Source organism: Moschus berezovskii, chromosome 14 (assembly GCF_049115385.1).
Source record: "Moschus berezovskii isolate FMDL1 chromosome 14, NW_MosBer_1.0, whole genome shotgun sequence".
Lineage (NCBI taxonomy): Eukaryota > Metazoa > Chordata > Mammalia > Artiodactyla > Moschidae > Moschus > Moschus berezovskii.
This window is the reverse complement of record NC_142473.1, coordinates 12,764,588-12,790,912: the sequence shown is the minus strand read 5'-3', so window position 1 is coordinate 12,790,912 and position 26,325 is coordinate 12,764,588. Positions and strand designations below refer to the sequence as shown.

The 26,325-nt window shown below is 36.6% G+C and overlaps 1 protein-coding gene across 1 annotated transcript in view; it reads left to right on the top strand.

Annotated features, from left to right (window-relative positions):
• Positions 1-26,325, top strand: part of CNTN5 (contactin 5) — a 647,843-nt gene that overhangs the window by 124,531 nt on the left and 496,987 nt on the right. Inside the window, exon 5 of the mRNA XM_088843612.1 lies at positions 23,519-23,614. Coding sequence (XP_088699738.1) covers positions 23,519-23,614 — 96 coding nt within the window. The remainder of the gene's footprint in view (positions 1-23,518; positions 23,615-26,325) is intronic.

Here is a 26,325-nt window from a genome sequence, read left to right as displayed (position 1 = left end):
GTTCTACAGAATTTCAGGAAACTATTTTCTTGTACTTCAATGCAAAAGAGCTAGAGTAACTAACCAACAGAAAGAAAATCATAAGAATACTAGTATATTGAACCTAATGGTTAATGTGAAGTGATTTCATTCTGTCAAGAATTTCTTCATATAATTGATGGAAATTTTCAAACAAAAGTAGTGTTTTCAGTAAATTATTTAAATGTATCTTCTGCCTTAGAAAAGCTCTTCTCCAGTTTCATGGACATAAATCATATAGATAGAGAATAGTGCTTGACATTTACAGAGGTCTATTTGTAACAACTGCCCTTTTAAATGTGCATCATTCATTCATTCAATAATTTTTGAATGCCTGGCACTGGACTAATTAAGCATAGGTGATATCCTACAAATGACCTGGGCTTTGACCTGAAATAACTTATTTTTTTCACTATTGATGTACTGTATAATATGTGTGTTGCTACACTTAGTAAAATCAACCCTCTCTAAAATTTGAGCATTACCAAAAACCACTTTACATATTAGTTCAGCCTAAATGAAGATCACAAATTATAACTCCTGAGATAACTGAATACTAGGAATGGAAATAAAAAGTGCTACAAGGTCAGAGGAGATTTAGTCTAAGCAAAGCATGAGATTTTTAGTAAAGATCCAAGTTAAGTTGAAAATTGATCTCTAGTCAGTCAAGTTATGAAATAAGGTAGCTCCCTAGGATTTTTGTTTTTAATTAAACATGATGCAAGTTATGTAAATAGAACTGGTGAGGTTATAGCTTGTAAAAAAGTGCAAATCTGTGATACTTGATTTAACTCTACAACAGCAAATGAGCTAAGGGAATCAAGAAAGCAAGCAATTTACATCTTAAAGTATTTGCTCCGGGGTCCAGGACTGTGCTGTGTGCTCTGCAATACTCGCAGCAGTTGAAAACAAATTTGGCAGAACAAAGCACTCAAGCACACACATTAGTCAACTCTGGAAGTCTGGCTGTAACCAAAGCAAACCTCAAAAGAAACCAATACACACATTTTCATGTACTTTGGGACTGGGTTGGATTTGGGAGGGGAAAATCTATTGCTCTGCTAAAATGTTTCAGTTCAGTTCAGTTCAGTTCAGTGGCTCAGCCGTGTCCGACTCTTAGCGACCCCATGAACCACAGCATGCCAGGCCTCCCTGTCCATCACCAACTCCCTGAGTTCACTCAAACTCATGTCCATTGAGTCGGTGATGCCATCCAGCCACCTCATTCTCTGTCTTCCCCGTCTCCTGCTACCCCCAATCGCTCCCAGCATCAGAGTCTTTTCCAGTGAGTCAACTCGTCGCATGAGGTGGCCAAAGTATTGCAGTTTCAGCTTTAGCATCAGTCCTTCCAATGAACACGCAGGATTGATCTCCTCTAGAATGGACTGGTTGGATCTCCTTGCAGTCCAAGGGACTCTCAAGAGTCTTCTCCAGCACCACAGTTCAAAAGCATCAATTCTTCGGCGATCAGCCTTCCTCACAGTCCAACTCTTACATCCATACATGACCACGGGAAAAACCATAGCCTTGACTAGATGGACATTGGTTGGCAAGGTAATGTCCCTGCTCTTTAATATGCAGTCTAAGCTGGTCATAACTTTCCTTCCAAGGAGCAAGTATCTTTTAATTTCATGGCTGCAATCAGCATCTGCAGTGATTTTGGAGCCCAAAAAATTAGTCTGACACGGTTTCCACTGTGTCCCCATCTATATCCCAAGAAGTGATGGGACCAGATGCCATGATCTTCGTTTTCTGAATGTTGAGCTTCAAGCCAACCTTTTCACTCTCCTCTTTCACTTTCATCAAGAGGCTTTTGAGTTCCTCTGCACTTTCTGCCATAAGGGTGGTGTCATCTGCATAGCTGAGGTTATTGATATTTCTCCCAGCAATCTTGATTCCAGCTTGTACTTCTTCCAGCCCAGCGTTCCTCATGATGTACTCTGCATATAAATTAAATAAGCAGGGTGACAATATACAACCTTGACGTACTCCCTTTCCTATTTGGAACCAGTCTGTTGTTCCATGGCCAGTTCTAACTGTTGCTTCCTGACCTGCATACAGGTTTCTCAAGAGGCAGGTCAGGTGGTCTGGGATTCCCATCTCTTTCAGAATGTTCCACAGTTTATTGTGATCCACACAGTCAAAGGCTTTGGCATAGTCAATGAAGCAGAAATAGATGTTTTTCTGAAACTCTCTTCCTTTCTCCATGATCCAGCGGATGTTGGCAATTTGATCTCTGGTGCCTCTGCCTTTTCTAAAACCTGCTTGAACATCTGGGAGTTCACGGTTTACATACTGCTGAAGCCTGGCTTGGAGAATTTTGAGCATGACTTTACTAGCGTGTGAAATGAGTGCAATTGTGCGGTAGTTTGAGCATTCTTTGTCATTGCCTTTCTTTGGGATTGGAATGAAGACTGACCTTTTCCAGTCCTGTGGCCATTGCTGAGTTTTCCAAATTTGCTGGCATATTGAGTGCAGCACTTTCACAGCATCATCTTTCAGGATTTGAAAGAGCTCAATTGGAATTCCATCACCTCCACTAGCTTTGTTCATCGTGATGCTCTCCAAGGCCCACTTGACTTCACATTCCAAGATGTCTGGTTCCAGGTGAGTGATCATGCCATCGTGATTATCTTCGTTGTGAAGATTTTTTTTGTACAGTTCTTCTGTGTATTCTTGCCACCTCTTCTTAATATCTTCTGCTTCTGTTAGGTCCATACAGGCTAAATGTTTAGTGCTCAAATTAAAAAATCCAATTTTATACTTAGATAAAATATTACTTTAAAAAATCTACTCACCAGTAATTATATTTTTTTCAGTAGATATATGGAGAAGAAACATTATAGTTGGGTTGTCCAGAGGAGATAATTGTAAGTAGAAGTTAGCAAAACTAAAAATTGCATTTAGTATTGGAGAGAGACACAACAGAGGGGGGTTTTTCTATAAAAATACGGTGAGGTACAAGAAATTCCTGATATCAACAGAAATAAATTAGATTTTTTAAATGAGGATCATCCTAAGTTCACACAAAGTAGAAGAGCAGACGTTTCTGTAAAAAATTCTGCTACAGTTCTTCGAACTGCATAAAGCCATCTGGTGGTTTGGAGGTGTTATTACAATCTAGTCCTTCATAGTCCACAAATGAGGAAGGAAATCATGATGTCTAATGGCCCATCATTTACCAAAAAGTATAACTTTGGAGTAATTCCTCTAATTATTATACTGCAAAGACTGGAGTTGTTTCTGTATACTTTAAAATATGTTTTACTTAATTTTGAAACACTTATAGTCTATTATGTGTCAGACATCATGTAAAAGGCTTTAAAATATAATTAATTGTGACTTGAATATAATGTTTCATAATGCTTAATTTAGAAGATAAGTATGACAACACATTTTATCAATTATAATGACAGAATATTCATTTCAGCACTTTTTCTATGTTTATTTTCCTTAAATCAATCATCATAAAACTACAGAATACTGTAGCCTTATCAATAAATGGTATACATTTTTACAGTGATAACATTTTATTTCAGTTAAGTCAATCATCAAAATATAAATGCAAAATATAAAAAGTGTTTCATTTGATATTCAATGCAGTAATAGAGACTAGTTAAGAGTATTCATTCATATATATTTTATGATTTGTATATGTATTTATTGTATAAATATGTTTACAGTTTGAAATAAGTTCTGAATGATAGATAATATATAATTGCACATAAAAATAGGCTCTGAATGATAGTGAGAATCGTAGGTAGTATGTTAAATTCATGGAATATTTAACATCTTAGAGATCATCTCATCAAGGCTTGAAATGGTGTTTTTCAGGATAATTCTTACTACACAAAAAAATGTAAAATACTAAAGTGTTTCCTTTAGTTTGCCCAGCATTTATTAAACACATGTAAATGTCTTTCTGTGAGGCATACTCTCTCCATCTTATCTCATTTCCACCATGAGTATTGTTTTTCCCCTGTTTAACTGAGTTATAATTGACATTTTGAACTGTGGTGTTGGAGAAGACTCTTGAGAGTCCCTTATACTGCAAAGAGATCCAACCAGTCCATTCTAAAGGAGATCAATCCTGGGTGTTCATTGGAGGGACTGATGCTAAAGCTGAAACTGCAATACTTTGGCCACCTCATGCGAAGAGTTGACTCACTGGAAAAGACTCTGATGCTGGGAAAGGTTGGGGGCGGGAGGAGAAGGGGACGACGGAGAATGAGATGGCTGGATGGCATCACCGACTCTGTGGACATGAGTTTGAGTGAACTCAGGGAGTTGGTGATGGACAGGGAGGCCTGGTGTGCTGTGATTCGTGGGGTCGCGGAGAGTCGGACACGACTGAGCGACTGAACTGAACTGAACCACACAAGTTTAAGGTATATGGCATAATGACATGATTTACATACATCATGAAATTATTATCCCAAGTTTAGTGAACAGCCATCATCTCATATAGATACAGAACAAATAAATAGAAAAGAATATTTTTCTTGTGATGAGAACTCAGGATTTACTGTCTTAACAACTTTCACATATAACATAGAGATGGCAGTGTTAATTATATATATTGTGTTGTACATTACATCCCGAGTGCTTATTTGTCTTGAAACTAGGTATTTGTACTTTTTGACTGCCTTCATGCAATTTCCCCTGCCCCTCACTCCTGACTCTGATAAACACAAAATTGATATCTTTTTTTATGAGTCTGTTCAGTTGTTTTTGAAATATAATTGTGGTGCAACATTATACTAGTTCCTGGTACACAATATAGTAATTCATTATCTCCATACATGTAAATATGATCACAATTATTAGTCTACTTGTCATCTGTTACCATATAAAATTATTTCATAGTTATTGACTTCTTCCCACACTGTATATTTCCTGTCTGTGGCTCACTTATTTTGTAATTGAAAGTTTGTATTTACAAATTTCCTTCACCCATCCCTTCCCTCTCCTGAGCCCTTTCTTCCTGGAAACCACTTGTTTGTTCACAGCTTCCCTGACTCTTTCTGTTCAGTTATGCTTATCCATTTTTTTTTTTTTTTGCAGATTTCACATACAAGTGGAAATTATACAGTATTTGTTTTCTGTCTGACTTATTTTGCTTAGCATAACACCTACTAGGTCTTTCCATGTTGTCACAGATGGCAAGTTTCAATTTTTTATGGCTGAGTAATAATTCCATTGTATAAATATATATATACATATATGAGTCATTTTCATTATTAGTTTATCTATTTTAAAGGTTTTTTTTTGATATGAAACATTTTTAAAGTCTTTTGGAATATGTTACTATATTGCTTCTGTTTGTGTATGTGTGTTTTCATTTTTTGTTTTTGCTTATTTTTAAAGTAATTATTGACAATTATGAACTCACTGCCATTTTGTTAATTGTTTTTGTTTTGTAGTATTTTATTGTTGTTGTTCTTTTCTTCTTTTACCCTCTTCCCTTGTAATTTGGTGACTGTATTTAGTGATATATTTGGATTCTGCTTCCTTTTGTGTGTGTATCTGTATTTGATAGATTTTTAGTTTGCGGCTACCATGAGGAATGGCTTCCCTACTGGCTCAGATAGTAAAGATTCTGCCTTCAATGCAAAAGACCCAGGTTTGATCCCCGGGTTGGAAAGATGCCTTGGAGAAGGAAATGGAAACCCACTCCAGTATTCTTACCTGGAGAATCATATGAACAGAAGAGCCTGGCAGGCTACAATCCATGGGGTCACAAAGAGCTGGACAAGATTGAGTGATTATCATTTTCACCATGAGGCATATATATATATATACATAAACATATATATATATGCATACATATCTTAAGTTCAAGCAAATTTTTAAAACCCTACATTTTTACTCCACCACTCTCTTTATTCTTTCTGACATATTTTACATCTTTTTATTTTGTGTATCTCAATTACATATTGTAGATATGTAGAAGTTACTCTTTTTCTCTTTTAAACTCCTAGTAAATTTATACATGGTTGATTTAGCACCCTTACTGTATATTTACTGTTACCAATTTAATTTTTTCCTTTTGTAACTGTTATATTTCTAGTTTTGGCTTTTTTTTTGCTTAGAGAAATCTCTTTTAACATTTCTTATAAAGCTTGTTTGGTCATGCTGGACTGTTAGCTTTTGCTTGTCTATAAACTTTTGATCTTTCCATCAAATCTGAATGAAAACCTTGCCACATATAGTATCCCTGGTTGTTCCATGTTATCGCTTTAAAGATATTCCTGTACTTCCTTCTTACTTACAGAGTTTCCGCTGAAAATCAGCTGATAGCAACATAGGAATTTGTTTATTCATAATTTGCTGCTTTTCCTTTGCTTTTCAAAATATTTTCACTTTATTTTTAATTTTTTTCCATTTTAGTTACAATGGGTATTGTCTGGTCCTCTTTGGTTTAGTCTTGTTTGGAACTCTATGCTTCCTGGACTTGAATGTTTATTTCCTTTCCCAGGTTAAGGAAGTTTTTAGCCACCATATCTTCAATATGTTCTTTCACCATCTCTTTCTCTCTTCTTCTCTTCGGATCTCTATAATTTGTTTATTAATATGCTTGATATTGTTGCACTGTCTCTTAAACTATCTTTATTTCTTTTCTTTTTTCTTTCTTGGTTCATCTCAGTGATTTCCACTTTTAGCCCACTGTTGTATTTCTCTTTATTATCTAATCTACTATTAATGCCTTATAGTGTATCTTTACTTTTAATTATTAGACTATTTACCTATGTTTGGTTCTTCTTTATATTTTCTCACTTTATTAAAATTTTCTAACTTCTCATTCTGTTTATCCAAACTTATCCAGAATTCTTTGAACATCTTTATGATCATTACCTTGAACTCTCTAACAGGGAGATTGCATATCTCTATTTCATGTATTTATTCTTCTCAAGTTTATCTTGTTCTTTATTAGGAACAAATTCTTTTGTCACCTCATTTTGCCTAATCTACTGTTTTTACTTCTTTGTATTTGGTAGGCTGTTTATATCACTTAACCTTGGAAAAGTAGCCTTTAATAGGAGATGCCATATGCTTCCCAGCAGTGCACTCTATTCTGGCTACCCAGAGCACTAGGGTTGCCCTGAATGCTGGCCATTGTGGCAGGATTACTCTGGGTAGTCTGACAGACATGGCTGTCCCTTAGTCCAGTTGGTTGTCAGGCCCTCCCTGGTGCATCATCTGTCAGCTGCCAAGGGGGAGGGCTAGGATAGATTGCAGTGTAAGTCGTGAATATACCATGTCTTCACCCCTCCTACCAGTCTGTTTTTTTCTTTATTTTTTTATCTGTAGAAGATCTTTTCTGCAAGTCTTCTGGTTTTTCTGATCAATAGTTGTTCTTTAATAGTTGTAATTTTGGAGTTCCCATGATTAAGAGGTGAATACAGGGTCTTCCTACTCTGCCACCTTGGCCTCTCCCCCTTCACAATTGTTTTACTTTCAACTGCACAAGCATTCTTGAGCAACCAAAATCCCTGATTTATAAATGAAGAAGAAAACACGGGAAGGTTAAACTACAAATTGCAAAGTTGAATAGTTCAGTTCAGTTCAGTCGCTCAGTCGTGTCCGACTCTCCGCGACCCCACGAATCACAGCACGCCAGGCCTCCCTATCCATCACCAACTCCCGTAGTACACTCAAACTCATGTCCACAGAGTTGGTGATGCCATCCAGCCATCTCATTCTCTGTCGTCCCCTTCTCCTCCCGCCCCCAACCTTTCCCAGCATCAGAGTCTTTTCCAGTGAGTCAACTCGTCGCATGAGGTGGCCAAAGTATTGCAGTTTCAGCTTTAGCATCAGTCCTTCCAATGAACACCCAGGATTGATCTCCTCTAGAATGGACTGGTTGGATCTCCTTGCAGTATAAGGGACACTCAAGAGTCTTCTCCAACACCACAGTTCAAAAACATCGATTCTTCGGCGATCAGCTTTCTTCACAGTCCAACTCTCACATCCATACATGACCATGGGAAAAACCATTGCCTTGACTAGACGGACCTTGGTTGGCAAAGTAATGTCTCTGCTTTTTAATATACTATCAAGGTTGGTCATAACTTTCCTTCCAAGGAGCAAGCGTCTTTTAATTTCATGGCTGCAATGAGCATCTGCAGTGATTTTGGAGCCCAAAAAAATAAAGTCTGACACTGTTTCCACTGTTTTTCCATCTATTTCCCATGAAGTGATGGGACCAGATGCCATGATCTTTGTTTTCTGAATGTTGAGCTTCAAGCCAACCTTTTCACTCTCCTCTTTCACTTTCATCAAGAGGCTTTTGAGTTCCTCTTCACTTTCTGCCATAAGGGTAGTGTCATCTGCATATCTGAGGTTATTGATATTTCTCCCGGCAATCTTGATTCCAGCTTGTGCTTCTTCCAGCCCAGCGTTCCTCATGATGTATTCTGCATAGAAGTTAAATAAGCAAGGTGACAATATACAACCTTGACGTACACCTTTTCCTATTTGGAACCAGTCTGTTGTTCCATGTACAGTTCTGACTGTTGCTTCCTGACCTTCATACAGGTTTCTCAAGAGGCAGGTCAGGTGGTCTGGGATTCCCATCTCTTTCAGAATGTTCTACAGTTTCTTGTGATCCACACAGTCAAAGGCTTTGGCATAGTCGATGAAGCAGAAATAGATGTTTTTCTGGAACTCTCTTGCTTTCTCCATGATCCAGCGGATGTTAGCAATTTGATCTCTGGTGCCACTGCCTTTTCTAAAACCTGCTTGAACATCTGGGAGTTCACGGTTCACATATTGCTGAAGCCTGGCTTGGAGAATTTTGAGCATGACTTTACTAGCGTGTGAGATGAGTGCAATTGTGTGGTAGTTTGAGCATTCTTTGGCATTGCCTTTCTTTGGGATTGGGATGAAGACTGACTTCTTCCAGTCCTGTGGCCACTGCTGAGTTTTCCAAATCTGCTGGCATATTGAGTGCAGCACTTTCATAGCATCATCTTTCAAGATTTGAAATAGCTCAACTGGAATTCCATCACCTCCACTAGCTTTGTTCATAGTGATGCTTTCTAAGGCCCACTTGACTTCACATTCCAAGATGTCTGCCTCTAGGTCAGTGATCACGTTATCGTGACTATCTTGGTCATGAAGATCTTTTTTGTACAGTTCTTCTGTGTATTCTTGCCACCTCTTCTTAATATCTTCTGCTTCTGTTAGGTCCATACCATTTCTGTCCTTTATCGAGCCCATCTTTGCATGAAATGTTCCCTTGGAATCTCTAATTTTCTTGAAGAGGTCTCTTGTTTTTCCTATTCTGTTGTTTTCCTCTATTTCTTTGCATTGATCACTGAGGAAGTCTTTCTTATCTCTTCTTGCTATTCTTTGGAACTCTGCATTCAGATGCTTATATCTTTCCTTTTCTCTTTTGCTTTTCGCCTCTCTTCTTTTCACAGCTATTTGTAAGGCCTCCTCAGACAGTCATTTCACTCTTCTGCATTTCTTTTCCATGGGGATGGTCTTGGTCCCTGTCTCCTGTACAATGTCATGAACCTCTGTCCAGAGTTCATCAGGCACTCTATCTATCAGATCTAGTCCCTTAAATCTATTTCTCACTTCCACTGTATAATCATAAGGGATTTGATTGAGGTCATATCTGAATGGTCTAGTGGTTTTCCCTACTTTAAATTTAGCATTAATCTCATGATTCTCACAAGTGTTTTTTTATAACGGGAATAATAAGCGCAGTTTTTATTGCTTTCATTTACTGTGGTTTGCCATGTGTTATACTAATTGCTGTACATACATTATTATATTTAAGACTTACAAAAATTTTATGAGATAGTTTTCTTGTCTTCATTTCACAGATAAAGAAGCTGAGATAAGAACAATGAAGTAGCTTGTCTAAATTTGGCTCCTCTCAACTGTCTCTTTTACTTAATGAGTGTTATCTCTGTTTTTAATTTGTAAAACTCTATAGATTGTCCTCAAATGTTAGAATTTGTGAATATTTTATACTATAGCTCAAAGTACTTAGAACAAAAATTAAGGTTTATAACTGGAAGTTGATAAGATATATGTCTCTGAAATTTTTAGAGGAAAACATTCTTGATTAAGTGCTTTTTATTGGTCAGTTATATAAGTAACCTATTTTTAAATGTCAGGGATTTTTTTTTCACAATAATCTTATAACATGTAGAAAATTAATTATCTCATTTTGCCTGAGAAGTAAAACACAGTGAAGTAAAATAATTTGCCCAAGGTAACCATTAATAAATAGTGATACTAGAATTTAAACCAAGGTTTTTTGTTTTCAAAACCCTTGTTTTTTATAGCAATATTTTAAAAGATATTTTTAAGGTTATACCTTAGAGGGAGAGGATTTCAGGCAGAGAGAACAGCTAGGGCAAGGACCTGAGAATATTACAATGAGCATAGAAAACAAAGATCCCTGCCCTCATAGACCTTGAACTCTATATGTTGAGGACATAACAGACAAGACAAATAAATAGTGTGTTTGCAGTTTGGTGCTAAATAAAACAAGCTTAATTAAGGAAAGGGAAAAAAGGACGTGTGGAGGGTAATGGGGATTCATATTTTTTGATAAATTATTCAGGAAATATCTCTCTGTGAAGGTGACATTGACATAAAAATCTAAAAAGGAAATGATGATAGTCATTATTTTATCTGAGTGGGGGAAGTTTAAGGGTTCTAGATGGAGGAAGCAACAAGGACAAATGTACTCAGGCAGGATAATACTGACGCATTTTGGTATATTTAATAAAAAGCAAGGAAGCTAGTGAGCTAGAATGGAGAAGGGGAGTATGCATGTAGTAGTAAGAGATTACATCAAAAATTTCTAGGGCCTGAAGGCCACTGAAAGCAGTTTTTATCCTCTTAGTAAGATAGAAGCCCATTTGGGGCATTTGATGATACTTTTATTTTAAAAGAGTCAATTCTGACTACTGTGCTAATAAATTTTAAAGAGCAAAGGATAAAGAAGGGACACCAGTAGGATGATATCACAACAATCAAGGTGAGAAATGCCTCGATGAAGGTTGTAGAGCAAGTTTGATGTTATTGTATTCTGAATATATTATGAAATAGTATCATAAGGACTTTTTCATGAATTGTATGTAAAGTGTGAGTGACATACTGAATTACAAATTATTTTTGTACCTTTTAATAATTGGAAGGATGGAATGACTACTCTGATGGCAAGTATTATGACAATCATAGATTCACAGGTGAAAATGGGAGTCCCGATAAGGATACATTATGTTTGCAGTGCTTATTAAACATTTACATGGAAATGTAAAATAAACTGTGTGTGTGACTGTGGATATGCATGTTTGAGTGTGTGTGTGTGCATGTGTGTGTGTGTGTGTGTGTTGCCTTTTAAAGCAGGTGTTCAGCAGGAATAAGTTTGGTAATTCTTTCATTTATACATGATTTTTAAATACAAAGGCTAGGTACAGTAACTTAGGAATGGTGTGGCCTGAGAAATGAGAAGGTCCAAGGAGGCTCTTGATCTGTTTAGAAACTGCAGAGATGAGGAAGAACAAGCTAATGAAAGTGAATGGGGGGCACAGCCAAGGAGGAGAAGTCCAAGTGAAGAAGCTGTTTTCAGAAGAGAGTATGGTCAACTCCATACTATTGATCATAAGTCAAATAAGTGAAAACTGAGTAATTGATCATTACATGAAGCAATGTGGAGGTAATTGGTTAGCTTCGCAGTAATGTCTGAACAGAGGTAGACAGTCTGACTTGAGAAACTTAAAAGAAAGTGGGGATTTTTTTTTTTTTTTGCAGAAGAGGTAAACAAAAAGGGTTTGTACCTAGAGGGAAAGCTGGGGTCAAAGATAAACAATTTTTCATTCCTCCTTTTTTTTAAACTGTGGAGCAGTACCAGTATGAATGTTAATGATGATGTCGGAAGGGGAGATGAGTCTTTGAATAGATCACAGAGAGTTCACTTACAATAAGAAGATGGGAGACAATATAGATACAATAAATCAGTAACTATTGTGGCAGTATTACAGATTGGATTCCCTGGAAATCAACTTGGTGAGATGGAGTTTAACATAGATGATAATTTTAAGACGTGCTGGAGGCATCACCAACTGGAAGGGAATAGGAAGGAGCAGTTGTAAGAATCAATTGTGTATTAAATGGTTTGCTGGTTTTAATAAGTGACACACTTGCCCCATCTCTATGGTCTTATAATACTCAAAATCTCTTATGTGCTCTATTACTTCTGTTGTATATACGTTTCCAATGCTCAGCTTTATAGTTCCTGAGACTTTTAATGAATTAAGATTAATCTGAGTTTGGAAAAAAAAATGTAAACTTAGAAGCAAGCAAATAAGGATTATCTATGTAATTGTTTACCCAGAGTGGAAAAAGTTAAGTCAAATATATAAAACCCTCTGCCAGGATTCATAGACTATTATCACATTAGTTAAACAAATTTATATGCATATATATATAACAAATTGTATATTAATATAAATATTATATATTAATATATAATATATATTAATATGATATATTAATATACAATTTGTTGTATATTATAACAATATATATTAATATATAATTTGTAATATATATTTTTATATATAACAATATATAAATTATTATATATTTATGTACAATTCTTTTTATATGGAGAACAAATTTTAGCATTTAAGATGATTTCACCATATATCACATTCACAGTTGTAGTGGATTTTTATTTTTATTTTATTTAATTTTTTATTGGAGGCTAATTACTTTACAATAATATATTGGTTGGTTTTGCCATACATTGACATGAATCCGCCCCGGGTGTACATGTGTTCCCCTTCTTTTATAACACACATCAAGATACAAAGAAAAGACCTAAAATCAAAAATACTTTTATCACATTCTTTGGATAACTTATCTTTTTATGAAATAATTTGCAATTTACCACTTATAATGTAGTTAAAATCATCTCTTTCAAAGTGCACATACACTGGTATGATTTGACTTCCTTTTAATAAGTGAATCCTTTGCCTGGATAATTTGTGTGTGATAATATAAAAAGTGAAAATGGTAATCCACAGTAAAAAATTACTCATCTGACCTGTTAGATATATCTACAGAAAGAATGGGAATGGGAAAAGTTTTATTATAATAAAATCTACAAGTTCTTTGCAGATTTACCCACATGACTCCAGCTGCATAGTAATTTAATTCTTATATCCATGGGACTATATTTTCTGAGATACCACTGATTAACCCCATTAGTCTCCAAAGACTAATTTTATTAAATAACAAACATTTTCAAAAGGTGATATGGTGTCCTATTCACAGACGACTTAACAAATATATTAACAAATTTCATCATGTGATATAATAGAAAAATGCTTTTAAAAATCACATTGATCAAAATGCTATATTAAGAGTATCAAAAATACTCTAGATTAAAAATGTGCTAGTTCCCCAAATCAATTTGTCATCTTGGAGGTCCAAATCTTTACTGGCTGTTGAGTTTTTATTTTTGTTATCTAACCTTAGTGAATGACAATGTCCTCATCAATAAGTGAGGATAATAAGCCCTTCCCGATATATTCACAAATTGATTAAAAGCTCATGAGCTCGTACATGACAAGAAAAACCCACAAATTTTCATATTTCTTTGAATTTCAAAGGTACCATTCAATAATCAAATATTTATTTAAAAACAATTATTATTAAGAATTTTGCTTGTTATGAGAGTATCTTAGGAAGACTTTACATGCAAACAAATAGTTATGTATTAAAAATGCTAATTTGATTCTCTCTCAAAATAAATGTATAGATTATTTTTTCATTCTTCACAAGTTTTTTCATAATAATTTTTTAGTAACAGTTTATTATGAAGGTTATTTTTAAATACCTAAATGAAACTTGGTCTAACTTCCATATACTGAATTGCTTTTTCCTAAGACATTGTATCACTGATCCTGCTCACAGCACCAACGGTCTTGCTGCTCACACAGTTCACACTGTTCACTGAATCCAGGGTAGGCAAGGCATGAGCTAAGAGGCTAGAAGGAGCCTCAAGGAGCTGTAGGAACTGCAGACCTGTTTACTTTCTTCTGGCTGGCATGGCAGCTGTAACACAGCCTCTCTCCTGGCTGATGCAGCGGCCATAGTAGCAGCCATAACATAATCATAACACAGCCAAGATGTAGCCAGAACATAACCTCATATAACATAACTACGATGGCAATCCAGTCTAGCTCCAATGCAGCAGCAGCCAGGGCTTTCATGTTGAGGCTCCTACAGGCATGCTGCATAAAGGAGCACGCGACCAAGTGAGTACCTCATGATGCCCATGTGTAACGATACAAGTGATCTCAGCTCTTTCTTGTTCTTCAGTCGCTGAGTTGTGTCCAGCTGTTTGTGACCCCATGGACTGTAGCATGTCAGCTTTTCCCGTCCTTCACTATCTCCTGGAGTTTGCTCAAACTCATGTCCATTGACTTGGTGAACTCATTCAACCATCTGGTCCTCTGTTGTCCCTCTCCTTCTACCTCTAATCATTATTTACAAAATGTGGGGCAAGAGCCAGAAGCCATGGGATGAGAAAGGCTGACCATGCAATCTTAGCTAATTTGCTCTTTCCCTGCATACATATTTTGAAACAACCACATTGAATTTGATTTGCCTACTCACTGTTTATTAATGATGCTGTGAAAGTGCTGCACTCAATATGCTAGCAAATTTGGAAAATTCAGCAGTGGTCACAGGACTGCAAAAGGTCAGTTTTCATTCCAATCCCAAAGAAAAGCAATGCCAAAGAATATTCAAACTACTGCACAATTGGAATCATCTCATCTCACATGCTAGCACAGTAATGCTCAAAACTCTCCAAGCCAGGCTTCAACAATAGGTGAACCATGAACTTCCAGATGTTCAAGCTGGATTTAGAAAAGGCAGAGGAACCAGAGATCAATTGTCAACATCTGTTGGAGCATTGAAAAAGCAAGGGAGTTCCAGAAAATCATCTACTTCTGCTTTAATGACTATGCCAAAGCCTTTGACTTTGTGGATCACCACAAACTGTGGAAAATTCTTAAAGATATAGGAATAACAGACCACCTGACCTGCCTCTTGAGAAACCTGCATGCAGGTCAGGAAGCAACAGTTAGAACTGGACACGGAACAGACTGGTTCCAAATAGGGAAAGGAGTATATCAAAGTTGTATATTGTCACCCTGCTTATTTAATTTATATGCAGAGTACATCATGAGAAATGCTGGGCTGGAAGAAGCACAAGCTGGAATCAAGAGTGCCGGGAGAAATATCAATAACCTCAGATATGCAGATGTCACCACCCTTATGGCAGAAAGCGAAGAAGAACTATAGAGCCTCTTAATGAAAGTGAAAGAGGAGAGTGAAAAGTTGACTTAAAACTCAACATTCAGGAAATGAAGATCATGGCATCTGGACCATAACATTGCAGCAAATAGATGAAGAAACAATGGAAACAGTGACAGAGTTTATTTTGGGGGGGCTCCAAAATCACTGCTAATGGTGACTGCAGACATGAAATTTAAAGACGCTTGCTCCTTGGAAGTAAACTCATGAGCAACCTAGACAGTATATTAAAAAGCAGAGACATTACTTTGCCAACAAAGGTCCATCTATTGAAAGCTATAGTTTTTCCAGTAGTCATGTATGGATATAAGAGTTGGACTATAAAGAAAGCTAAATGGTGAAGAATTGATGCTTTTGAACTGTGGTGTTGGAGAAGACTCTTAGAGTCCCTTGCAGTGCAAGGAGATCCAACCAGCCCATTCTAAAGGAAATCACTCCTGAATATTCATTGAAAGGACTGATGCTGAGGCTGAAACTCCAATACTTTGGCCACCTCATGTGAAGAACTGACTCATTGGAAAAGACCGGATGCTGGGAAACATTGAAGGTGGGAGGAGATGGGGATGATAGAAGATGAGATAGTTGGATGGCATCACTAACACAATGGACATGAATTTGAGTAAACTCCGGAAGCTGGTGATGGACAGGGAGGCCTGGTGAACTTATTAATTGTATGATAAAAGTCAACTTTTTGCTTTTCACATAAAGAAATTAATATTTATTTTCAGGAAATTTAGCATAGAGTAGGTATGCTAATAGCTAGTGAAATTATTATCCATCTATTCTTTTTTTTTAATTGGAAGATATTTGCTTTGCAATATTGTGTTGATTTCTGCCATACAAGAGTCAAATCAGCCATAACTATATACATATATAGCTCCACTCTCTTGAGCCTCCACCTTTCCATCCCACTCCTGTAGGTCATCACTGAGCTCCTTATATTATATAGCAGCTTCCAACTCGCTGTCTTTTTTACACATGATCCTTTATATAAGTCAATGCTACTTTCTCAGTTCATCCATCTCACCCTCTCCTTCCCCCACTGTATCCACAAGTCTGTTCTCTCTATGTTCCATTCCTTCCCTGCACATAGGTGTATCAGTACCATTTTTCTAAATTTCTGTCCATCCATTCTTCTATTTCCCTTTGTACTATTAACATTTTATAATATCGAAGATAGTTTCTAGGTGAGGTCTGGCCATTTTTTATTACAGGATATTTATATTGAACACAGAAGACAATGATCTAAATATCTTGATGATAATAACAGGATCAACAAAATTGATGAAAGACTTCAATATGCAATTGCTTTGAAAAGGAGACAGCAAATCCCAAGTCAATATAAAAGAATGTGTTTGTCATTTTGGGACTTTTCAGGTGACTCAAGTGGGAAAGAACCTGCCTGCAAATGCAGGAGATGTAAGGGTTTGATCCCTGGGTTGGGAAGATTCCCTGAAGCAGGGTGTGGAAATCAACTCCAGTATTTTTGCCTGAGGCATCCCATGAACAGAGAGCCTAGCAGGCTACTGTCCATAGGGTCGAACAGAGTTCAACATGACCAAAGCGACCTAGCATGCATGCACAGTCATTTTTACAGAAATCATAGAAGTTAAATCCATGGCCACTCAGATAGATCATTCATCTTAGTTACTCAATCTTACATATGAATCCGATACTCAAAAGTTCAGTTCAATTCAGTCACTCATTCCTGTCCGACTCTCTGCGACCCCATGGACTGAAGTACTCCAGGCTTCCCTGTCCATCACCAACTCCTGCATCTTCTAAAACTCATGGCCATCCAGTCAGTGATGCCATCCACTATCTCATCCTCTGTCATTACCTTCTCCTCTTGCCTTCAATCTTTCACAGAGTCTAAGTCTTTTCCAGTGAAACAGTTCTTCGAATCCAGGTGGCCAAAGTATTGGAGTTTCAGCTTCAGCATCAGTCCTTCCAACCAATATTCAGGACTGATTTCCTTTAGGATGGACTGGGTGGATCGCCTTGCAGTCCAAGGGACTCTCAAAAGTCTTCTCCAACCCCCCAGTTCAATAGCATCAATTCTTTGGTGCTCAGCTTTCTTTATAGTCAAACTCTCACATCCATACATGACTACTGGAAAACCATATTTTTGTCTAGACAGACCTTTGTTGCAAAGTAATGTCTCTGCTTTTTAATATGCTGTTTAGGTTGGTCATAGCTTTTCTTCCAAGGAGCAAGTGTCTTTTAATTTTATGGCTGCAGTCACCATCTGCAGTGATTTTGGAGCCCCAAAAAATAAAGTCTGTCACTGTTTCCATTGTTTCCCCATCTATTTGGCATGAAGTTTTGGGATTGGATGCCATGATCTTAGTTTTTTGAATGTTGAGTTTTAAGCCAACTTTTTCACTCTCTTTTTTGTTTCATCAAGAGGCTCTTTAGTTACTCTTTGCTTTCTGCCATAAGGGTGGTATTATCTGCATATCTGAGGTTATTGATATTTCTCCTGGCAACCTTGATTTCTGCTTGTGCTTCATCCAGCCTAGCATTTCGCATGACATACTCTGCATATATGTTAAATAAGCATTTTGGCAATGTACAGCCTTGATGTACTCCTTTCCCTATTTGGAACCAGTCCATTGTTCCATGTCACAATTTAACTGTTTACTGATTTGCATACAGATTTCTCAGGAGGCAGGTCAGGTGGTCTAGTATTCCTATGTCTTTAATAATTTTCCACAGTTTGTGGTGATCCACAAAATCAAAGGCTTTGGCATAGTCAATAAAACAGAAGTAGATGACTTTCTGGAACTCTCTTGCTTTTTTGATGCTACAACAGATGTTGGCAATTTAATCTCTGGTTCTTCTCCCTTTTCTAAATCCAGCTTGAACATCTGGAATTTCATGGTTCACCTACTGTTGAAGCCTGGCTGGAGAATTTTGAGCATTACTTTGCTAGCATGTGAGATGAGATGATTCCAATTCTGCAGTAGTCTGAGTATTCTTTGGCATTGCCTTTCTTTGGGATTGGAATGAAAACTGACCTTTTGCAGTCCTGTGGCCACTGCTGAGTTTTCCAAATTTGCTGGCATATTCCGTGCAGCATTTTCACAGCATCATCTTTTAGGATTTGGAATAGCTCAGTTGGAATTCCATCACCTCCACTATCTTTGTCTTTGTGATGCTTCCTAAGGCCCACTTGACTTCACACTCCAGGATGTCTGGCTCTGGATGAGTGATCACAACATCCTGGTTATCTAGGTCATTAAGATCTTTTTGTATAGTTCTGTATGTTCTTGCTATCCCTTCTTAATATCTTCTGCTTTTTGTAGGTCCATAACATTTCTGCCCTTTATTGTGCCCATCTTTGCATGAAATATTCCTTTTGTATCTCTAATTTTCTTGAAGAGATCTCTAGTCTTTCCCACTCTATTATTCTCCTCTATTTTTTGCATTGATCACTTAGGAAGGCTATCTTATCTCTCCTTGCTATTCGTTGGAACTCTGCATTCAAGATGGGTATATCTTACCTTTTCACCTTTTCCTTTCCTCTCTCTTCTTTTCTCAGCTATTTGTAAGGCCTCCTCAGACAACCATTTTGCCTTTTTACAGTCCTTTTTCTTGGGGATGGTTTTGATCATGGACTCCTGTACAATGTTACAAACCTCCATCCATAGTTCTTCAAGCACTCTATCAGAGCTAATCGCTTGAATCTATTTGTCACTTCCACTGTATAATTGTAAGGAATTTGACTTAGGTCATACCTGAATGGTCTAGTGATTTCCCAACTTTCTTCAATTTAAGTCTGCATTTGGCAATAAGGAGTTCATGATCTGAGCCACAGTCAACTCTTGGTCTTGTTTTTGCTGACTGTGTACAGTTTCTCCATCTTCAGCAACAAAGAATGTATAATCAGTCTGATTTCTGTATTGACCATCTGGTGATGTCCATGTGTAGTCTTCTCTCGTGTTGTTTGTAGAGGGTGTTTTCTTTGACCAGTGCATTTTCCTGGCAAAACTCCATTAGCCTTTGACCTGCTTCATTTTGTATTCCAACACCAAAATTGCCTGGTACTCCAGATATCTTGTGACTTCCTACTTTTGCATTCCAGCCCCCTATAATGAAAAGGACATCTTTTTTTTGGTGTTAGTTCTAGAAGGTCGTGTAGGGTCATTATAGAACCGTTCATGTTTGGCTTCTTCAGCTCAGTGGTTGGGGCATAGACTTGGATTACTGTGATATTGAATGCCTTGCCTTGGAACGAACAGAGATCATTCTGTCATTTTCGAGGTTGCACCCAAGTGCTGCATTTTGGACTCTTTTGGTGACTATGAGGGCTACCCCACTGCTTCTTAAGGATTCTTGATCACAGTAGTAGATATAATGGTCATCTGAATTAAATTCGCCCATTCCAGTCCATCATACCACTGATTCCTAAAATGTAAATGTTCATTCTTGTCATCTCCTGTTTGACCACTTCCAATTTACCTTGATTAGTTCAATTGTATGATTAGTTTATATATCTGCAATCTTCCTTTACAGCTTTTCTGTATTACCAGTACCTAATACAGATTTTGGTGTACAACTTGCACTGAAAAAATACCTGTTAAATGAATTAACAAAATGATTTGTCTTATTTGTGGTCAATATGCTTCCAATCACACATTTCAACCTTATAGTCTGTCACATGTGACTCTCAGCCGTATCATTAATAGTATGAATTGGTTAGATAGGTATAATCCTGTAAGCTGCAGTTCTAGTTAAAGTTCCACTATCAAACTCTGCATGAGTTTCTGGACTTGGAAAAAAGGTCTGAGAAAAAATAAAGCCTGAGGTCTTGTGATTCTTTATTACAAACTTCCTCCTCTATATTACTTGTCTTTTATAATGTGTTTTATAATAAGTCCAGAAAGAAGCTTATTTCAGTTTATAATTTGAACCTGAATTTTAGAGTTCTTGTAGTAAAATTTTTACTTTAACTCAGTTTTCACGTTAAAAATCAAAATAGAACATTTCAATCATGTCCAACTCTTTGTGACCCTATGGACTATAGACCACCAGGCTCCTCTGTCCATGGGATTCTCCAGGCAAGAGTACAGGAGTAAGTTGTCATTTCCTTCTCCAGGGGATCTGCCTGATGCAGGGATCAAACCTGCTGTAAGTGACAATAAAATAATCAAAGCTTCATTCATAAAAATTTTTTTTTTTTTTTGCTTATTCTAAGTTCTCTGATGAGCACCTGAAAAGTAACTGCTTTCTCTTAACCATGAGATCAAAACAACCAGTGGTATTTTTACTTTGCCAACCAAGGTCCGTCTAGTCAAGGCAATGGTTTTTCCCGTGGTCATGTATGGATGTGAGAGTTGGACTGTGAAGAAAGCTGAGCGCCGAAGAATCGATGCTTTTGAACTGTGGTGTTGGAGAAGACTCTTGAGAGTCCCTTATACTGCAAGGAGATCCAACCAGTCCATTCTAAGGGAGATCAATCCTGGATGTTCATTGGAGGGACTGATGCTAAAGCTGAAACTGCAATACTTTGGCCACCTCATGCGACGAGTTGACTCACTGGAAAAGACTCTGATGCTGGGAAAGGTTGGGGGCGGGAGGAGAAGGGGACGACGGAGAATGAGATGGCTGGATGACATCACCGACTCTGTGGACATGAGTTTGGGTGTACTCCGGGAGTTGGTGATGGACAGGGAGGCCTGGCGTGCTGTGATTCATGGGGTCGCAGAGAGTCGGACACGACTGAGCGACTGAACTGAACTGAATTCTCTCTAGTTGCCACTTCTGCTCCTATTAAGAACTTTTTTCACATCAATCTGGTCTCAGATCAACCAGAATCTTGCCTGACACAAGGACTACTTTTACATTAAAAATAATTAAGTTTTACTTTTTTTTATTCTAGGAAGAAGGATTTAAATGAAAAAAGCACACTCTCCATCAAAGTGCAAGCTTTTCTTTAGTATTTCTGTATATGTCTTTATGAGGCAAAAATGATCTATTCACAATTGAAAAAAATCCTTTGATTTTTGTACTGCTGATGCTATAGCTCCTAGGAAGCAATGACACAAAGACAATTCCAAAAGAAGCTGTTGAATTGTACCTGTATTAACAGATGATACAAAATAAAGCAGTTAGGGCTGATATTATCCTTTGGGTCATTGAGATCTCAAAACACAATTCAGGTCATAGTTATTCTATAGTTTTCTTTTCTGTGTCTAATTTCTAGGCCATACCCATACTTCAGTTTATGAGAAATAAGCAGTCATTTGGGATTGCTTGCTGTTAAAATATTTTAACTATAATAAGTTGATTTGAAAAGTCATAATGAGCACAATAAAAACTTGTAGTAAATGTATTAGAAGCTAAATATATATACTTTTAGGAAAACATTTAAGAAATTTAGTTAGAATAAACTGATATCCAAATAGCTTTCCAGAATTTATAAATTCAATGAGGATGAAAAGAGGAAAATAAAACCATATAATCTCTAAAGAGATATTGCAACCCCATTGCTCATTGTGTTGTGTTTGTAAGAGTAGTCAAAGGAAGTTAATTGAGAAACCTTGTCATGCTTTCTTTTCAGATTGAGGGGATTTGTTGGGGAAAACAAGAAAGATAGCTTCTATCTTTAAGTGTCAATGAAAATGAGTTTAAAGCCATGCATTATGTACATTTGAAAGTTAATGAAGCTGATTTTTATTAGAAGTTAGTGTATAGGTTTTCAAACCAAAAAAAGTAGCAGAATAAATTTTCCTTTATGTTTTACCACTTACTTATTGTAACTATTATATACTTAACTGTTTACAATGAAATGCAGAATGTATGTAAAATCCTGAACACTTTCCTCAATAATGAATTCCTTTCTATGTATTCATTATGCTTGACTGTTTACCAGTCCTTCATGGTTTTGAATGTATTCTAAAAGGTTGGATTGTAAATTCAGAAAATTTTAAATTGTAAGTCATCTCTCAAAACTGTAATTTATAGACTTTCTCTTAGAATATTAAAGTTGATGATTTATCTCTTTCATATCCATTCAGTATATTTTCATGACTGCTTACCTTCATCATTTATCAGATTAATAAACATTAAATTTGAGGGTCTACATTGTATTATTATGAAGCAATACTACTTTAGCACGAAATGATGACAATTTTTTTTTTTAATCTCCTTTATAATTGATAGTGATAGGAAAGGCAGAATATTCTCAAGAAGCGTTTCTCACCAGGGAGACAAGATTTTACAAAATGGGAATTCTAAGACAATGTTTATGTATAAAAATATTGAACTCCTATCATTTCCAAGAAACTATTCTAAAACTCATTTATTTAATCAACCAAGCCTAAGAAAAAAGGAAGGTACAAATGTACTGAGCTATGAATAGATTAATAAAAAATAAAAGAAATATAAACAATGCATACCATTCTCTTTTAAGGCCACTTTATTTTTAGGACAATGTTTTTAAATTGGGCAAATGCAAGAAAATTTAAGGGAAGACAATTGAAACTCAATGCGTTAGTCCTTCTTACATTCAAGTGAGTGTTTCAATAACTATAATATTTCTAGAATAATCAAAATGGATGAGTATAATTAATTGGTACACACCATCCCAGGCTTACATAAAATGAAAGTAACATGACATTTTCACTCACATTTATAGAAAAGGGGTCTTTATAGCTTCATTATATTTTGCTTGAGTGCACAAGTCCCTCTAATTTGGCAAATTCATGCTTGTTTTTACATACCATTTTTAGCATGACAGATCATTAGGAAGCAGTTTGGGCACCAGACACCCCAGCCACTTCTGTTCTTAATATGCATGAGTTGCTTTGATTGGTAGTAGAAAAATTAATATTCAAAAGCTATTATAAAGAAATACAGTAACTATTCAATGTGTTACAAAGCTATTGTTTAATTTCTCCCTACACCGGCAATTTGTGTGCACTGCACATAGAAATTAGGAATGCACACATAGTCTGAAAACATGATATTTAAAATTGGATGGTAGAGATTTATTGTTAAAACTTTCCTTTCACTGCTAGACAAAGAAAAAGAAAACTTGCTTAGATAATGATAGAAAAATAAGGACAAGTTACAAGAGCAGTAATTCTTTAAGATCCTTCTTGCCTTGCCTCTGAACGCTGTGTTATGTTGGCAGATCTGGGAAACTTTAGTGGCCGGACGAGAAGCGCGGTGTCCGTGCGGGAAGGCCAAGGGGTCGTCCTTCTGTGCTCGCCGCCACCTCACTCGCCAGGTAGGTCGCTTCCGTTTCCTATCGCTGCTCCTCTTCCTCCTGCGTGCTCATTCCTTTAGACAGGGTGTTGACCGGGGAACATTCAGGTGACATGTGCGTGGTTTTCTCGATGTGTATCAGGGTACCAGATGAGTAATTAAAGACCATATTCTCTAAATGCCACAGGACAGGAGACTGAGCTCCTCTGATAAGACTGTGTGATGGCCTGAGTGCGGCCCATCCTGTTTATGGATGGCTCTGCCTGCCACCAGGGAGGAATATGCTGCCTGGAGCACAGGGAAAGTGATAAGCTGAGAGAGTTAGGAACTTTTCAAAACTGTTGGGAATGTCAGAGTTGAGTTAACTGAACACCAATGTGCCTGTTGTTTCAGAAGATAAGCTGGAAACTGGGTTGTTTATGGCGTAATTTTTCACACCGGAACAAAAAATGTTAAGAAATATTTCTTGGGTTTCATACAGCTATGATTTCCTTGTTATTTTCTGACTACTTGAGTTCTTGTTTGTAAAAGTTATAATAGTAGGTAAGTATTTCTCAGAGTTTGAAGTAAAAATAGTCAACTGTGCTCAGATTAATTATTTCCCCTCTCGCCAACTCACAGATAATTATATCCATTTTGTTTAAGCTCTATAATTTGAAGTGAGTACTTTGCAACTCAGTAAAGTTTTCTTATAATGCAATTTTAGAAAGGCCAACATCAATTAAAGAGAAAGAGAGAGAATCAAATATCTATTACTACATGAGAAATAATGAAGATTTTAGTTAACAAGTGGAAACAGAATTAAGGATCCTGGTACCTCAATCAATTTTTCTTTTTTGTTTAGAGTGAAAACCGAACTTGTCTCTAGGTTGCATTACTAGTGTAGTATTGGGGCCCAATTTTGTTCTATCATAGATAATCTTTATCATGCTTTTCAATAAGACCTCAAATCAGTTTTCTTAAAGTTCCTCATCTCTGTCAGACCCTAATTTTCTTTTTAATTGAAAAAAAAGTAAGCTAAGTTTCAACTGGAAAATATTTTTGAAAATATTTTACTTTGAAACAAATAATCACTATGAGGAATAGCTTCTGAGTTATACCAACTTAATTCCAATATGTCAATTCAGTTGTTCCAATCTTTTTGTGAGTGGTTTGTGAACTTTACTGAAAACATATTCAGTCTTACCTACATGTGTTTTTACCTTTTTTAAAATGGATTTTAGTAGGCTTAAGAGAATCCTATGAAATTAATATGTTTAATGTTGGGTTATTATATTTAGTTTGAAGAGAAGTATTAGATAAATAAGTATTAGAGATAATAAACAAGGAGAAGATGGAGAGGGGCTAGGGAAAGGAGGGGGAGGGGGAGGAGGCAACAGACTCTGCAGAGGATGAAAGTGTTCATCAGCAACTTTACGGGGATTAGCAATATGCAGTGACTCCCGTGGGAAAAAAAGCAAGATTTTCTCTGAGATACAATCTATGTTGTAGGGTTGTTGGAACATATGTTAAAAAATGAAATGAAAGAGAATGATTCAAGAAGAAAAACTGTAAGATTACACATAAATAAATTATCTAATTGGCAGAGAAAACTATATACAGAAGATTTATAATGGAAAAAATAGTATAATGAATTGTATACATGACAAGCATAAGATAAAAATATGTATGAATAATTGATTAAATAAATAAAAATGTGATCTTTAAGATCAATAAGAATAAAGCTGGCTTATTTGTTATTGTATTGTATGACAATATACGTGTCATAAGAAATATTAGACTTATTAAATAATCTAAAATTGTAGAGGAAGTTATATTCTACTATGTACACATGTTGAAGTGTTATGTGAAATGACTTATTCAAACATCAGTGTTAACACAACAGAATTTTGGGGGACACATGAGTGACCCAAAATAACTAAAGTAGCTCAGCTTCTGGGCCAATGTCTAACACAAGTTGGTCATTTATCCCTTGATTAACCAAATCCTATAAAATATCTCTAGTTTTTTGTTAAGCATGTCAATTATATTCTGGTTCCAATGGAAACTTGCACATCACACAAAGACATGGCTTCCACTGCAGCCCTTTAAAGTTATGTCTCTTTATTCTGTCAGATTGTTTATGTACCATTCAAAGTGAGATTGGAACACATATTCTCCTTTCTCCTCATTGCACATTCTCTATTCTCCTTACACACAAAAAAAGATCGCTCCATTTTTAAAATTTCAGTTTAGACTCTGCAAATCTTCATTGCTCTCATTTACACACTCCCAGCTTACTCCTTTTCATTTTGTCTTCTTTTTGCCATTCTAGTGGTCTTGGTTTACAATCATTCTCAGGCACTTCATCTGCTATTACCAGCAGCTATGGTTTCTTAACTGGGCTTCCAGTTAAGGCAGCACTAGTGGTAAAGAATCCTCCTGCCAACACAGAAGACACAGGGGACTCAAGTTTGTTCCCTGGATCGGGAAGATATCCTGGAGTAGGAAACAGTGCCCCACTCCAGTAGAGGAAATGGTGCCCCTCTCCAGTATTCTTGCCTGGAAAATTCCATGTGCAAGAGGAGCCTGGCAGGCTACAGGCCATGGAGCCACAAAGAGTTGGACTTGGCTGAGCGACTGAGAATATGCACATTTTCTCCTCACTGCTTCCTTGATTCCAGGAACCCTTCAACCTCACTGAAATCTGAAAATCTTTGAGTCTACCTCCTTTTCACCTTTGTTCCCCTGTTT